Source organism: Arachis ipaensis, chromosome B9 (assembly GCF_059453495.1).
Source record: "Arachis ipaensis isolate K30076 ecotype BB chromosome B9, ASM5945349v1, whole genome shotgun sequence".
In the NCBI taxonomy this organism is placed as follows: Eukaryota; Viridiplantae; Streptophyta; class Magnoliopsida; order Fabales; family Fabaceae; genus Arachis; species Arachis ipaensis.
Window position 1 is genome coordinate 160,255,210 of NC_142444.1, and position 12,806 is coordinate 160,268,015.

General features: G+C 37.3%; 2 protein-coding genes across 3 annotated transcripts; one reads left to right on the top strand and one right to left on the bottom strand.

Moving 5' to 3' along the window:
- The first annotated feature begins 165 nt into the window (after nt 1-165).
- Nucleotides 166-3,975, top strand: LOC107618081 (uncharacterized). The gene is made up of 4 exons (XM_016320009.3): nt 166-2,142; nt 2,562-2,690; nt 2,908-3,043; nt 3,379-3,975. The coding sequence occupies exons 1-4, from the start codon at nt 1,379-1,381 to the stop codon at nt 3,694-3,696; spliced, it is 1,347 nt and encodes a 448-aa protein (XP_016175495.1). The 5' UTR covers nt 166-1,378; the 3' UTR covers nt 3,697-3,975.
- Nucleotides 3,976-4,359: 384 nt separating this feature from the next.
- LOC110266482 (uncharacterized protein At3g49055) lies at nt 4,360-7,078 on the bottom strand. Of its 2 annotated transcripts, XM_021111291.2 has the most exons (5): nt 6,366-7,078; nt 6,180-6,256; nt 5,872-6,100; nt 5,034-5,566; nt 4,360-4,808 (listed from the first exon to the last, which is right to left on the bottom strand). In XM_021111291.2, exons 1-4 carry the CDS (start codon nt 6,993-6,995, stop codon nt 5,255-5,257), a joined length of 1,248 nt encoding a protein of 415 aa, XP_020966950.1. In that variant the 5' UTR covers nt 6,996-7,078; the 3' UTR covers nt 4,360-4,808; nt 5,034-5,254. The 2 variants fall into 2 exon arrangements, with proteins under 2 accessions (XP_020966950.1, XP_088356022.1); XM_088499896.1 differs by lacking the exon at nt 4,360-4,808 and having other exon boundaries at nt 5,106-5,539.
- Between the last annotated feature and the right edge of the window lie 5,728 nt (nt 7,079-12,806).

The following is a 12,806-nucleotide window of genomic DNA, read 5'->3' on the forward strand; positions in this document are numbered from 1 at the left end:
ACTCTTCTAAAATTGTATTGTCATTTTTGAAAAAAATATACCATTAATTACTATTAAATTAAAATAATAGAACTTACAAATAATAAATAATATAAATTTAAAAATGATTAAAATATTATTTTACCACTTTATTAACATTGTCATTACTTTAGAGGATTTTTTCCCTGCAATGGCATCAAGTTTGTCATGTGGAAGTAATGCAAGTAAAGCAGCACAGTCCAAAGTCCAAGCATGGGTCATGTGAGAGAGTGAGACACAAATAACTGTATCTAACAATAAATGATTAAATCCATTAAAATAGTAAAACTATTTACTCCGACACAACTTTACCTAATAAATATGAAAGCCAATGACCAATAATGATGAACGTGTTCCATTCATGATTCATCAATTGCACCATGTCATCTTCCCAAGCAATTGAAAACCAATTAGCCTTTGACTTGCAGGTGCATCCACCACCATCCCTCCCACCCCTTTTTGCTTTGAACATCAATTGAAGAAAAGATTCAAGTTTACTATATATGACTTCACAACTCAGCACAAGGCAAAACCCAACCTTTTCCTCTATCCTCATACATCTGAACCTCCTCCGAGGTTGTTTTTCCGACCGTGAAAAAGCCTATGACACTGCCAACGCCAAATTTGATGTCTCCAGCCAAACTTCCTTCTTTGGTTTGAATTTTGGTACCTGGGTGCCTTTACTCTTTTGTCCTTCCCTTTCTGGTTGTTATTAGCCAATGTAGAAAATTGTGATCAAACTGATCAGTTTTGCCTTGAGGTTCCATTAGCATCAGAGTTTGAGTCTGAGAGTTTCTGGGTTTCCCTGGAATACTTCTCCATTGTTCAATTTTGCTATTCATCAATCCCCTTTGCAATTGTTTCCCGAATTAATTTGATTCTCCATATTGTACTTTAGTTGTTTGTTGAGACAACTGTTACAGCATTTAGCAAGAAGTTACGTTTGTTGTAACCTGTGGTTTCCTTGTTGATCGCTTTGCCACTCTGGTTTGGCATCTACTTTATTCAAATCACAATTTGTTGTTACTGAATTCTTTACCTGCATATAACTACCTTGTTGAACTTCTCATCACATACTACATACAACTTATTCCCTTTTTTCCTTTTTTGTTACATTACATCTGCTATCAAAATTTATTGCTTCTGATCTGTGATAGGTGCTCCACAACTTTAGTATCGATATTCTGTATATTGTGCAAGTAATAAAGTGCTTTTGTTGCATTTAAGTGCACACTTCTAGTTTCACTGGAGATTGATATTCGTTTGTGAATAGGAAAAGTCAGAAAATTTGGCATATTGTGGAAACCCCCATTTCGGATTCCATCTTGCATCTTACTTAGTATGTGTATAGGCACACATAATGTCAATTGTATGTGGCATACCTCTTGTTGAGTGTGTTTACTGTCTGGCTTGTGCCCGTTGGGCTTGGAAACGATGTCTTCATACTGCAGGCCATGACAGCGAGACTTGGGGCCTTGCCACAGCAGAAGAATTTGAGCCTGTCCCTCGCCTTTGTCGCTATATTTTGGCCGTGTATGAAGATGATCTTCGGAACCCTCTTTGGGCACCTCCTGGTGGCTATGGAATCAACCCTGACTGGTTGGTACTCAGAAAGACATATGAAGATACACAAGGGCGTGCACCGCCCTATATGCTGTATCTTGATCATGATCATGCTGATATAGTACTAGCCTTTAGGGGTCTGAATTTGGCAAAGGAGAGTGACTATGCAGTTCTGTTGGATAATAGATTGGGGCAGAGGAAATTCGATGGGGGATATGTTCACAATGGGCTGCTGAAGGCGGCCGGATGGGTTTTGGATGCTGAATGTGAAGTTTTAAGGGAATTGGTGGAAAAGCATCCAAATTACACTCTGACTTTTGCTGGACACTCCCTTGGATCAGGAGTAGCAGCAATGTTGAGCATGGTGGTGGTGCAGAATCGGGATAGACTTGGAAATATCGAGAGGAAGAGGGTCAGGTGCTATGCTATTGCACCTGCTAGATGTATGTCTCTAAACTTGGCAGTAAGATATGCAGATGTCATCAACTCTGTTGTGCTTCAGGATGACTTCTTACCAAGGACAGCCACTCCATTGGAAGATATATTCAAGTCTCTTTTCTGGTATGCCTTAAGGCTTTGCCCAAAGATATCCTATTTGTTGTCCAGTGCTAGAGCATGTTATTAGTATGCTAAAGTCTATGCTACAACTCCCTTCTGATTTTTTCTCAATTATTTTAGTCTCTAAAGTTGAGTTTGAGTTTGATTTTGTTGTTTGGGACTCCCAATTAGTGCCTGGATGGATTTGAAATGGGTTTTTCTCTTTTAATCGATTTTGGGCTTCTTTAATCTGCCCTTTACTCACTATGTTTCATAATATCCATCATTTAGGAAATTTGATACAAAAATATTTCATCGTATCTTGAAATGAAATTAGTTGATGTCAACAGCTAGTGGAGATGATTGTCAATGTAATTTTATTTATTCAGTTTTTGTAATGGTAAAATAGTGGAATCATTATGGTCGTTCTCTTGGGCGGACAGTTTACCATGCATATTGTGCTTGAGGTGCATGAGAGATACATGTATACCAGAGGAAACGATGTTGAAAGATCCAAGGAGACTATATGCACCTGGTCGCCTTTACCACATTGTCGAGAGAAAGCCTTTTAGGTATTTAATTTGGATTTGAAGAAGAGTTTATACAGGAATTGTAACTGTACTTTGAAATTTACCTGCAGTTTGAATGCAACCGTATCTGTTTTAGTCATCTTGGATATACTTATTCTTTTGTTTCTTTAATTGGAAACCATTTAGATATGCACTATTTTAAAAGAATGTTAACACAGATTTTTCTTTTGGCAACTCATGAATGCCTTTTCCTGTGCAGACTGGGAAGGTTTCCCCCAGTTGTGAGGACAGCAGTGCCTGTAGATGGAAGGTTTGAGCATATAGTCCTTTCTTGTAATGCTACATCAGATCATGCCATCATTTGGATAGAGAAAGAAGCACAAAGAGCTCTTGATGTAAGTCTAATAACCTTGTAATGGTTGCCTTTATTTGCATTTTCTCCACAATCCATCCTTAAGATTTGAAATAGTTAGAACATAGAGGAGTATAAAATTTGAGAAAACTACTAAACTTACATTTTTCAGTATGAAAGTGATAACAATCTGTTTGCCTCTTAAGTCTCATCTTATGGACTAACGAGAATCATAAAAAAGCATTTCATATTTTCCTCTCTCTGTCCTTCAGCATGTCCGTAAATCTGCGAATATTCTTCATGTTCTGGTAATTTGGCATGTTGTCTATTTAATGAACAAGAATCAACCTTATGCATATGTTTTTTCGCCAACTGCAGTTGATGCGGGAAAAAGATAACACGATGCAAATACCTGCAAAGCAAATGATGGAGCGGCAAGAAACTTTAACTAGACACAGTCAAGAATACAAAGCAGCATTACAAAGAGCTAAGACATTAGATGTTCCTCATGCTTCTACACCACCATCACAATATGGTACTTTTGAAGAGGAGGGAGAGGAGAGTTCAAGAAGGTCACAGGGTGAGTCTTCTTTTGGCTCGACTAATAGGAGTACAGTGGATGAAAGCTGGGAAGAATTAATTGAGCGTCTTTTCGATAAGGATGAGCATGGCCACATTGTACTCAAGAAACAATGATCATGTAATTTAAGCTGGCATAGATGACTAAAGTATAGCCATGAACACAAAATTTCTTCATTCTTTTGCATTATTTTGGTGGCTAGTTGTATATTAATGATGGAACAAATGAAGATATTAATAGATTTGGTTAGGAATAGTTGGGTGTCTAGTATTCTTCTTAAGCTGCTTCATATATACAACGATAGTCTCAACCAATTTATGAAGGAGTGTATCATCATGGCCTGCAAATTTGCAATAGGACCTTCTTGTACTTGGAAGAGTCTTAGAATTTCTGTCAGAGAGGGAATGTGACAATCTCGTTTCTTTGGCACATTCTGATTCTGTTACTACTTCTTTACATATAGGCTTTCATAATACTTCATGAGAGAACAATCCTCTGGTGATTATCACCATTAAGAATTGGGAACTGTGTTACTGACTTACTGTAAGCAAAACGTTCACCGGAGAAATTTGATTGTGCACCGAATTAAGTAAGGCTGTTCCAGATATTTTTCAATGTGATATTTACACTGGAAAATGAATCTTAGACAAATTAAAAAACATAATTCTCAAAATAAAATCAGAAGGGAATGCAATTTTTCTTTTTGTGTCTTCATCCCAGTGCATCTAGCACATAAGATAAGCTTCCATGCTAGATGTCCTATCCTCAGTGCAAATGTGTTATGCAATTAAATTATTCTATTCAAGACGAGTTAGTGGGAAAGGTACAAAACTACATCACAAACAGTTCACTGCTATATGAATAAAACACTAAATTTTGTAGTTGTGCAAAGTTACAACTTTGCTCACTAATTATTGACTGTTAATACAAGTATACAAGTTGCCAACCACTCCATGGGGACGCAAATTCGAAATGAAAGTCAAGAATCTAGCTTGATGTGTTGAGGTGAGGTGCAGAATCAAGGGATGAATTAGGCTTCTTGATTGAGCAAGATGATTTAAAAGCTTCAATGTGTGATTGGCATTTGAGATAGTCACCCTTGTTCTCTTCCAAGCACTTCTTCAAAGCTTCAACATCACATGATGAAACCAACTTCTTCGTCACACTGTCATTCTCTGCTTTACGATCCATAGCTTGCTATTAACTATTATTAAGAATCAACTGGCTTCTGAAATTCAGATCAAATTCCACCGTTTTCAATCAACAATAATAATTTAATTCACCGAATCTTGGGCTTCGAGTATGAATATTGAATAACAGAGAAATTGAAAAGCTGGTGCATATTCAATTCCAATAATAGTATATTAGTCTTGAATTGTTTAAAAAAAATGAAGAAAAGAAAATGAAAATTGAAGGTTGAACGAAATAAAGGCATGAGCAAAAAGTGTCGTACCGTGACGGAATGCAAAGGTGTCAGTTATCTCCAGAAAACGAAGCGCGACTCTGCAAACCCTAACGCCACCCAGCGTCCAACAAGAAGACGCACACTACGGAAGCTATTTTCGGTATATTCGCTTATTATTGTTAAATAATAACTTAATAACAAATTCTTATTCATTTAAATATTTTTTTTCCTCGTAACTTGGATAGTTAAAGATTTTTATTATTTACATGTCAGTAAAGCAAGGCATTCATTTCAGGGGGAGAGGCGAGGTTGAAAAGCTGCCATGGCCAACACAGACGCCTTCGCCTTCTTTGTTTGTGAGTAGTGCGTTCCCTCTTGTCTGCTTCCTCCAACTGTTTGGTGAGTTCCTCCATCCTCTCCCGAAGTTCCACTGCTCTTGTATCTGCCAGCTTCAACGATCTCTCTGCTGCTTCCTGCGCTGCTATTGCCGTTGCTGCCACCTCCTCTTTCAGCCTCAGCTTCCCCCTTGATATCTCCAATGCACCCTTCGTTTTCTGTAGTTCTAGCTTCAGTGCATCCACCTTATATACGTATCCCATATTAGATGATAATTGAAAACTCACGTGAATTTGTCTTTATATCGAGTTGATAATCGAAAATTATTAGATAATAATTTAGTCAAATTCGTCCAATCATCAAACTTGGTATAAATATAATTTGGTGACAACTCAGATGAAATCGACTTCACGTGAAATTGACCGTTAGATGATTTGACTAATTTGACTAAATTTTCATCCAACGAATATCAAATATCAACTTTTAGTAAAGTCGATTTCACCTGAGTTTCCACCAAATAATTTAGTCAATAAATATTAGAGTGTGTTACCAGTTTGTCACGCTCTTGAATCTCATTCTTTCCGGCTACTACTTCCAACTCACAAGCCTCCTTCCATCTTGCAACTTCCTCCTCCGCTTCTCTGATTTCCATCATAAACTCCTCTACGTTATGAGCCAACACTCTCTCTCTGTCTTCTAAGTCTTTGATGTACTCTTTGTTTTCCGCAATCTCTTTGCCTTGTTTCTCTGTCAGACATTGGAGCCTCTCTGTGTCTGACCTGCAATGAATGTGTCATACGTATTTTAGCATGCAATAACTGCATTGTATGCACTCTCATCTCTTTCCTGTCATAATACCTTGCTTCCTCCAAAGATCTCCTCAAATGAGTGATTTCAAGGCGTAGGTTCTTCATTATCCTTTCCACTGTTGAGGCCTTGCATTCAAAAGTAACAGAGGAATCTTCTATTACATGAATCTCCTTATATAAAAGATAAATGAATATGATAAAGTCAAATGTTTAAAATACTGGTATGAGTGCTTACCAGACTAACAACATGTTCACTCTCACTACTATCTGATTTAGTCTCTATAGGTTGGTCAACAGTGCCAGTCCCCATCATGAATCCAAAACCAACTTTGTGCAAACCAAACTCAGCAAACTGCAGAAGTGGCATCCTCTTATTATGCTCATTGCCTTTCACTCTCTTCTCCAATGCCTCTTTCTCCAACAATGCAATCCTAAGCAAGTTACTCACATCCCTATTCTCCTCGGTTAAACTTATAAGGCTGCTCTCCAATTCTCTCTTCTCTTTCTTCCTCAACTCTTTGTGCTTTTCAATCCTTGTTTCCACTTCCCTTGCATACCTTGAAACCACTTTTAACACTTCCATTAACTCATTTGATTCTGATTCTGGTTCCTCTGATAATTCTTTCACATAAGTTACATCCTCTTCTCCCTCTAATCCCTCTGCTACTCTAGACAAGCAATCCTTTATTGAGCTGAGGGATTCTAAAGCCTTTAACACCAACACGTTTTTCTCTTCTCCCTCAACTACTCTTTCTTTGAGATGTTCCAATTCTGTTCCTTTTGAAACGGGTTCAAAACAAGGAAGAACACTGTTACAATCTGAAGATGAGTAGGGCGATGATGGTTGAAGAGAGGAATGATCCATGTTGGTTGAAGAGAATGGCGGTTGCTTGGGGGCTCTATCACACTGGAAGAAGAAGAAAAGTAGAGTTTCAAACCTAACAGTCAAACAGGGAAGGTTGGAAAATGCCACAACCTTTCAACTTTTGGCGGGTGGGTTCACTACTCTTCATTCTAACTAATTATACCCAATCACATATTTGACTAAATCCCCAAAGTAGTCTTCCAAATTCGGCCGTGCACTAATGTTGTCCCTCAGTTTTCATTTGCACTAAATATATCCTCCAATTTGAACTCTGCACTACATACAGATCCCTCTACTCAATTCTGGCATGAGTCAGCACAGATGGAGTGAAACAGCTAGCTGATGTGGAATACCTTTTAAAATTCTCCAATGTAGTCCTTGACACCAATCATAAACCCTAATCATAGTTCTTCCTCCTTCCTTTCTTCTTCTTCTTCTTGCCGTTGCTATTGCGCCCATGAGTGGCAGTCACATTTTAGGAAGGTCGAATCGCTCCTTTGCGACAGAAAATTGGACAAGGAACAATGTGCAAAGCAGGCGTGGACCAATTTCGGAGTGGTGCGAATGTGGGTGTCGGCCGGTCCTTAGGTGGTCAGGGACAGAGACAGAGACGCATCTTAATAAGCCGTTCTTCGGGTGCCCAATTATAATGTCAGTGCAGTAACTTTTTGAAATTTTAAGTATTGTTGATTTGAGGTAGATGTTTGCTAAGTTTAATGTATATTTGCAGACTAGTAGAAAGAATTGGTGCGGGTTATTTGGACAGATTCTGTATAAAATAAGGTGCCGGTAAAATCTGATGAAGAAAATGAGAAGGGTGAGATGCAGATGAACATTGCATAGAAGGTGGGTAAACTGGAAGCATATGTAAAAAATGTAAAAGTGATGATCCAAGTGCTTGGTTTAGAATTTTTCATAGTATTTATATTTGTGTTAATGTTGGTGTTGAAGGTTTGAATAGAATCAGTTCTTCTGCAATGCATAACCATGATGTTAATGTAATCCATTTTATAAACATTGTAATTGATATAAGGTGGCTGCATGAATGATTGTACTCTTTGGTAGTTTGTTTCCCTGGTTTTGTTTTTGTAAATGTAATTGAACACACAATTATCAAATGGATAAATAACAATAACAATAGGTAACTTAAAATATTATTCATAATTGATCCAAAATAACATTAATTCATCTAAAGTTCTGCAATAATGCAGTGATGACAATAACAATCAAAAAGAAATTCAGCATTGTTTTAGCTATTTTCTGGTAACCTGAATACCATAACATAGTTGTAGAGAAGTCTATAAATCACCATCAACAAACCAAAAAACAGGAAGAACATTGTCATAATTATTTCACAAAATAACACAAACTTTCAGACTGACATTCTAAACCTATGGACATTAATAACTTTTTCTTGGAGCTTTGAATCCTGGGGTGGGCACAAACTTGAGAAAGCCTGCCAACCGTGCTGCAGTGGCTTCGCTAGCTCCCTGTATTGGATTCAAGATTGTAGACCCTGTTGGAGGAGGTGACCTTCTTCTAGGTAGCAGCTTTGCAGGTCTGGTTGGTGTCTTCTTCTTAAGTGGATGATTTTACAGTGCAAACAAACGACAACATAAGCAGACATAGAAATTAGAATATTCCAAATAGTCAAAATACATAATATGAAACCTTATGAGACAATACCTTTTGGGAGTCATCTGCTTCAAAATATGATGGCTGAGATAGATCAATCCTAGCTTGCTGGACATCCACTTCCACAAGAGGGGTAGGATCAATAGCTGCAGCAGTAGCAGATGCTGTTGCAGTAGCAATTGCTGTAATAGAAGTAGTTGCAGTGGCAGTTACAATAGTACTAGTTGTTGTAGCATTTGCAGATGTAGTTGCAGTGCCATTTTGAGCAGCATTTTTAGGGTTCTTTACAGCAGCCTCATCAGCTTTGGTGGCAACAACAGCAGCTTCTGCAGCATCGGCAGCTCTCTTTTTCTAACATCTTCTTTTGCTATGACCCTTCTACAGACAATATTTGCAAGTAAATGGTCGTAGCTTCCTCTTCAAAGTGGTAGTTGGCTTTGATTTCTTGTTAGAGTGTCCTCTTTCATCTGCATCCTTTCTCCTCTTGGTTTGTAGCTTTTTCGATTTTCTCTTAACTAATGGTGCCAAAGGCCTATTGTATTCAGATCATTTCCATAATTGTTGGTCAGGTAGGGGGTGGATGTGGTGGCTGTAAGTGACTTTGTATGACTCCATAATTAATAGCTTGTGACATAAATCTTCTGGATACTTGTTCACTCTAGCAATAGCAGCACAAACATGTACACACGGGATTCCTGCAATAGTAGAAACAACAACCAAATAACTAATTAAGTAACTAACTAATTAAATAACTAATTTAGTAACTAACTAACCGATTAACCAACCAATTAACTAATTTGGTGACTAAGTAATTAAGTAACTAAGTAGACTAATTAACTAATTATTCCAAAAACTAATTAACTAAGTAGTTTGAGTAACTAAGCAGTTAGCTAACTACTTAACTAAGTGAATGATTAACTAAGTAACCAAGTAACTAAATAACCAACTAAACATGAAAAAATAATCCAATAACTAATTAATGTATGACAAACTTGTGATAGAAAGTGAAAAGTATCACCAATTAGCATCCAAAATTGCATACCGCCCGTAACCTCTTTCTATCATTCTTCTTGAATCGAATACGCCTTTTCTCCTGGATGGTATACTCCCTAATAGCCTCTTTAAAATTTCACTTGGTATTAAACTTCATTCCAACCTCTAAATGTAACTCACCAAACCTAGCACTCTCCCTAAAAACTGAAAACACCTCATCAGATTCATCCTCTTCTTCTAGCTCATCTTCAGAATTCGGTGGAGTCTTCATCTCCAACGAATGCCAGGAGTTGGCACCATCGGAATCAGTCCCAGGATCATAGGCATCATAATTTTCAGACCTCCCACGAATCCAAGATCTACTTTAAAATCAGAAACATCCTCTACAAAAGCGTCGTCATCAACACATATCTTCTCCTTTCCCTTACCCTTCCCATTACCCTTTTGAGCACTTTTATTTGTAGTTAGGTGAAGGAATATAGGGTCCCCAACACATGAATCAGACAAGGTATCTTCCCTAACTGGTTTATAGGACTCATCTTCTGAACTCTCATCAGAATTAAAGGAGCCTTCATAGAGGACAACAACATTACAGGTATCTTGTTACCTTGCGGCTTTTTCTAACCATTTGTGCAACCTACCTCAGTAGCAGACCTCAAGCAATACCTCCTGCTCACTTTGGTTTGAGTTGGTTTGGTGGGGACTGTCTTAGTCTTCTTTTTTAGTTGTTGTTCATTAGGCACCGTAACTGAGGCTTTGACCTCCTGCTCACTTCGTCGCCTAATGTTAACAGTAGGAGTCTCTTCAGCAATGGGATTAGCACAATGGTGTGGAATGGATGCTGCATTTTTTTTTTTGCTTGCTCTCCAAGATCCCCTTACTTGATCATCAACATATATCATAACCTCCTTCCCTTGCAGTAATTCAGGTGATGAAACCTCATGTTCAATAAAAATATCAATAAGACCCTGGTTTTGTGAACCCATCCGACACACTTTTCGTAACTTTGCATTAGTGTTTAACTTCCTCAAACCCACCTCAATGCTCTTCCCAAGTACAAGCCACCAAACTTCCTTCATTTTGTCATAACCTAGCTTCTTAAAGTAGTTTTCCAGATAAAATACATCCAACCTATCCACCTCAACATCACCCAGGCAGCTTCTATTATCGCGATAGTACCCCATCTTTCCATCAACACCCTTTTCAAAAGTTCCTCCATGATGAAACATAATGTCCAAAACTTCATCCATCTGCAACATATATAAATAAACAAATTAAACACATGTAGCACTAACATTGTATCACAACTCCACATGAATAACATTAATGAAAAAAATCCCTTGTTTCATACATAAAAAAACAGAGCAAACGAAACCTCACCCTAACATAGTAACCACAAAAAACCTAACAGTATAATCTTCTAAAAAAAAATAGCAAACACAAATGAAATCACCTCAAACAACCACCCAAATGAAGAATGATCAATGAGTAGCCAAAAAATTTCTTTTCAATCGGTAACAATATTGCTAACCTTGTTCAAACTCACGATGAAAAACGACGTCGTTTCAGATGTCCTATGTGGACGTGGCAGCGCCAGGTCAGCGCTCCGCCTGCTGACTCATGCCGGAATTGGGTAGAGGGATCTGTATGTAGTCCGGAGCTCAAACTGAAGAGTATATTTAGTGCAATTGAAAACTGAGAGGCAACATTGGTGCACGGGCCGAATCTGGGGATTACTTTGGGAATTTAGTTGCACATATTTCATAAAAAAGTGAAATGATATTTATATTACTTTTTTGATATTAAAATAGTTAATAAAAAAATGAGAAAAATTAAAGTTTTGTATTTAATATCATAAGAAACATATACATATATATATATATATATATATATATATATATATATATATATAAAAGTAACACAAACTTAATTTTTCTTTGATAAAATGTAAATTTCAAATGGAATGATATGCTTCCTAAAAAATGCTAAAGTAGTAATACAATTTCACAAAATTCTTTTTCGTCCTTTAACGAAAGCATAATTCCATCGCGACTCCTATCTATTACTTCCGTCAAACATTCTGACTCTTCTGTCAAAGTTTCTGTCAATAGAAGGAGTATAACTCTAATTTGACCCCTAATCATCACCAACAACTACCACCATTCTCTGCATTTTTTTCTTCTCTCCACCATTTTTGGCCACCATTATCATCATCTACCACCATTTTCTGTTTTTGTTGCACCACTCCATTGTCATCATTTTTTTTTCTTTTTCATTGAACCAAAACCACAATATCTCTCCCTCTACTTATCTGTTCACAGTCGGCAATTCCGCGCTGCCACGACTACCCTCTCTCTTTTTCTTCTCCTTATCCTCACAATCCCTCTCTCACTAGCTTGTCCCTATCTCTATTTGGTTTCACACTAAATTTCAAGTCTGCATTTCAAGTCTGTATTCTAAGTAGAGAACTTTACCTCGAACAATTTAATTAAAACACCGACGCACCCTATAATCACCAAATCACTCTTTCACATAAAAATTGATACTTTAAGTAAATATCTATACTCAATCATCAAAATCCAGAAAAAGCACAACTCATACGACCATGTCCCAAACTAAATTCAAGAATTTAAACAGATAAAATTACTCAATTGAAAGGAGGTGGTAGTGGATTAGTGCAGCAAAGAAGAAGAAGAAGGTGACAGTGGGTTGGTGCAGCGAGAACAGAGAATGGTAGTGCATGTTGGTGATGATGGTGGCCGAAAATGATGTTGAGCAGAAGGAGAGAAGAGAGTTGGCCTGGTGGTATTCTGGTTCGCACAAAGGAGGAGATGAGAAAAGAAAAGAAGAAGAGGGAGCAATTTGTCTATTAAATTGTTGACTTATGGTCCACGTAGACAAGATCCATTAATTCTAGATGGAGACATTAATAGAGGGGTAGAAGGTCTCACGGAGGGGTTACGATGGAATTATGCTTTCGTTAAAGGGCGGAAAAGAATTTCGTAAAATTGTTAGGGATCAGGGTGAGGTTTCACTCTCAAATTGTAGACCTAAAAACATAAATAATGAATATCTAATGACCCTAAAAGGTGAATTTTATGGTGGTTTTTGTTTAATGTCTAAATTATCTAAATTATCTTTTAAATAAAAAATAAATATTTTAAAATTATTAAATATTAATTA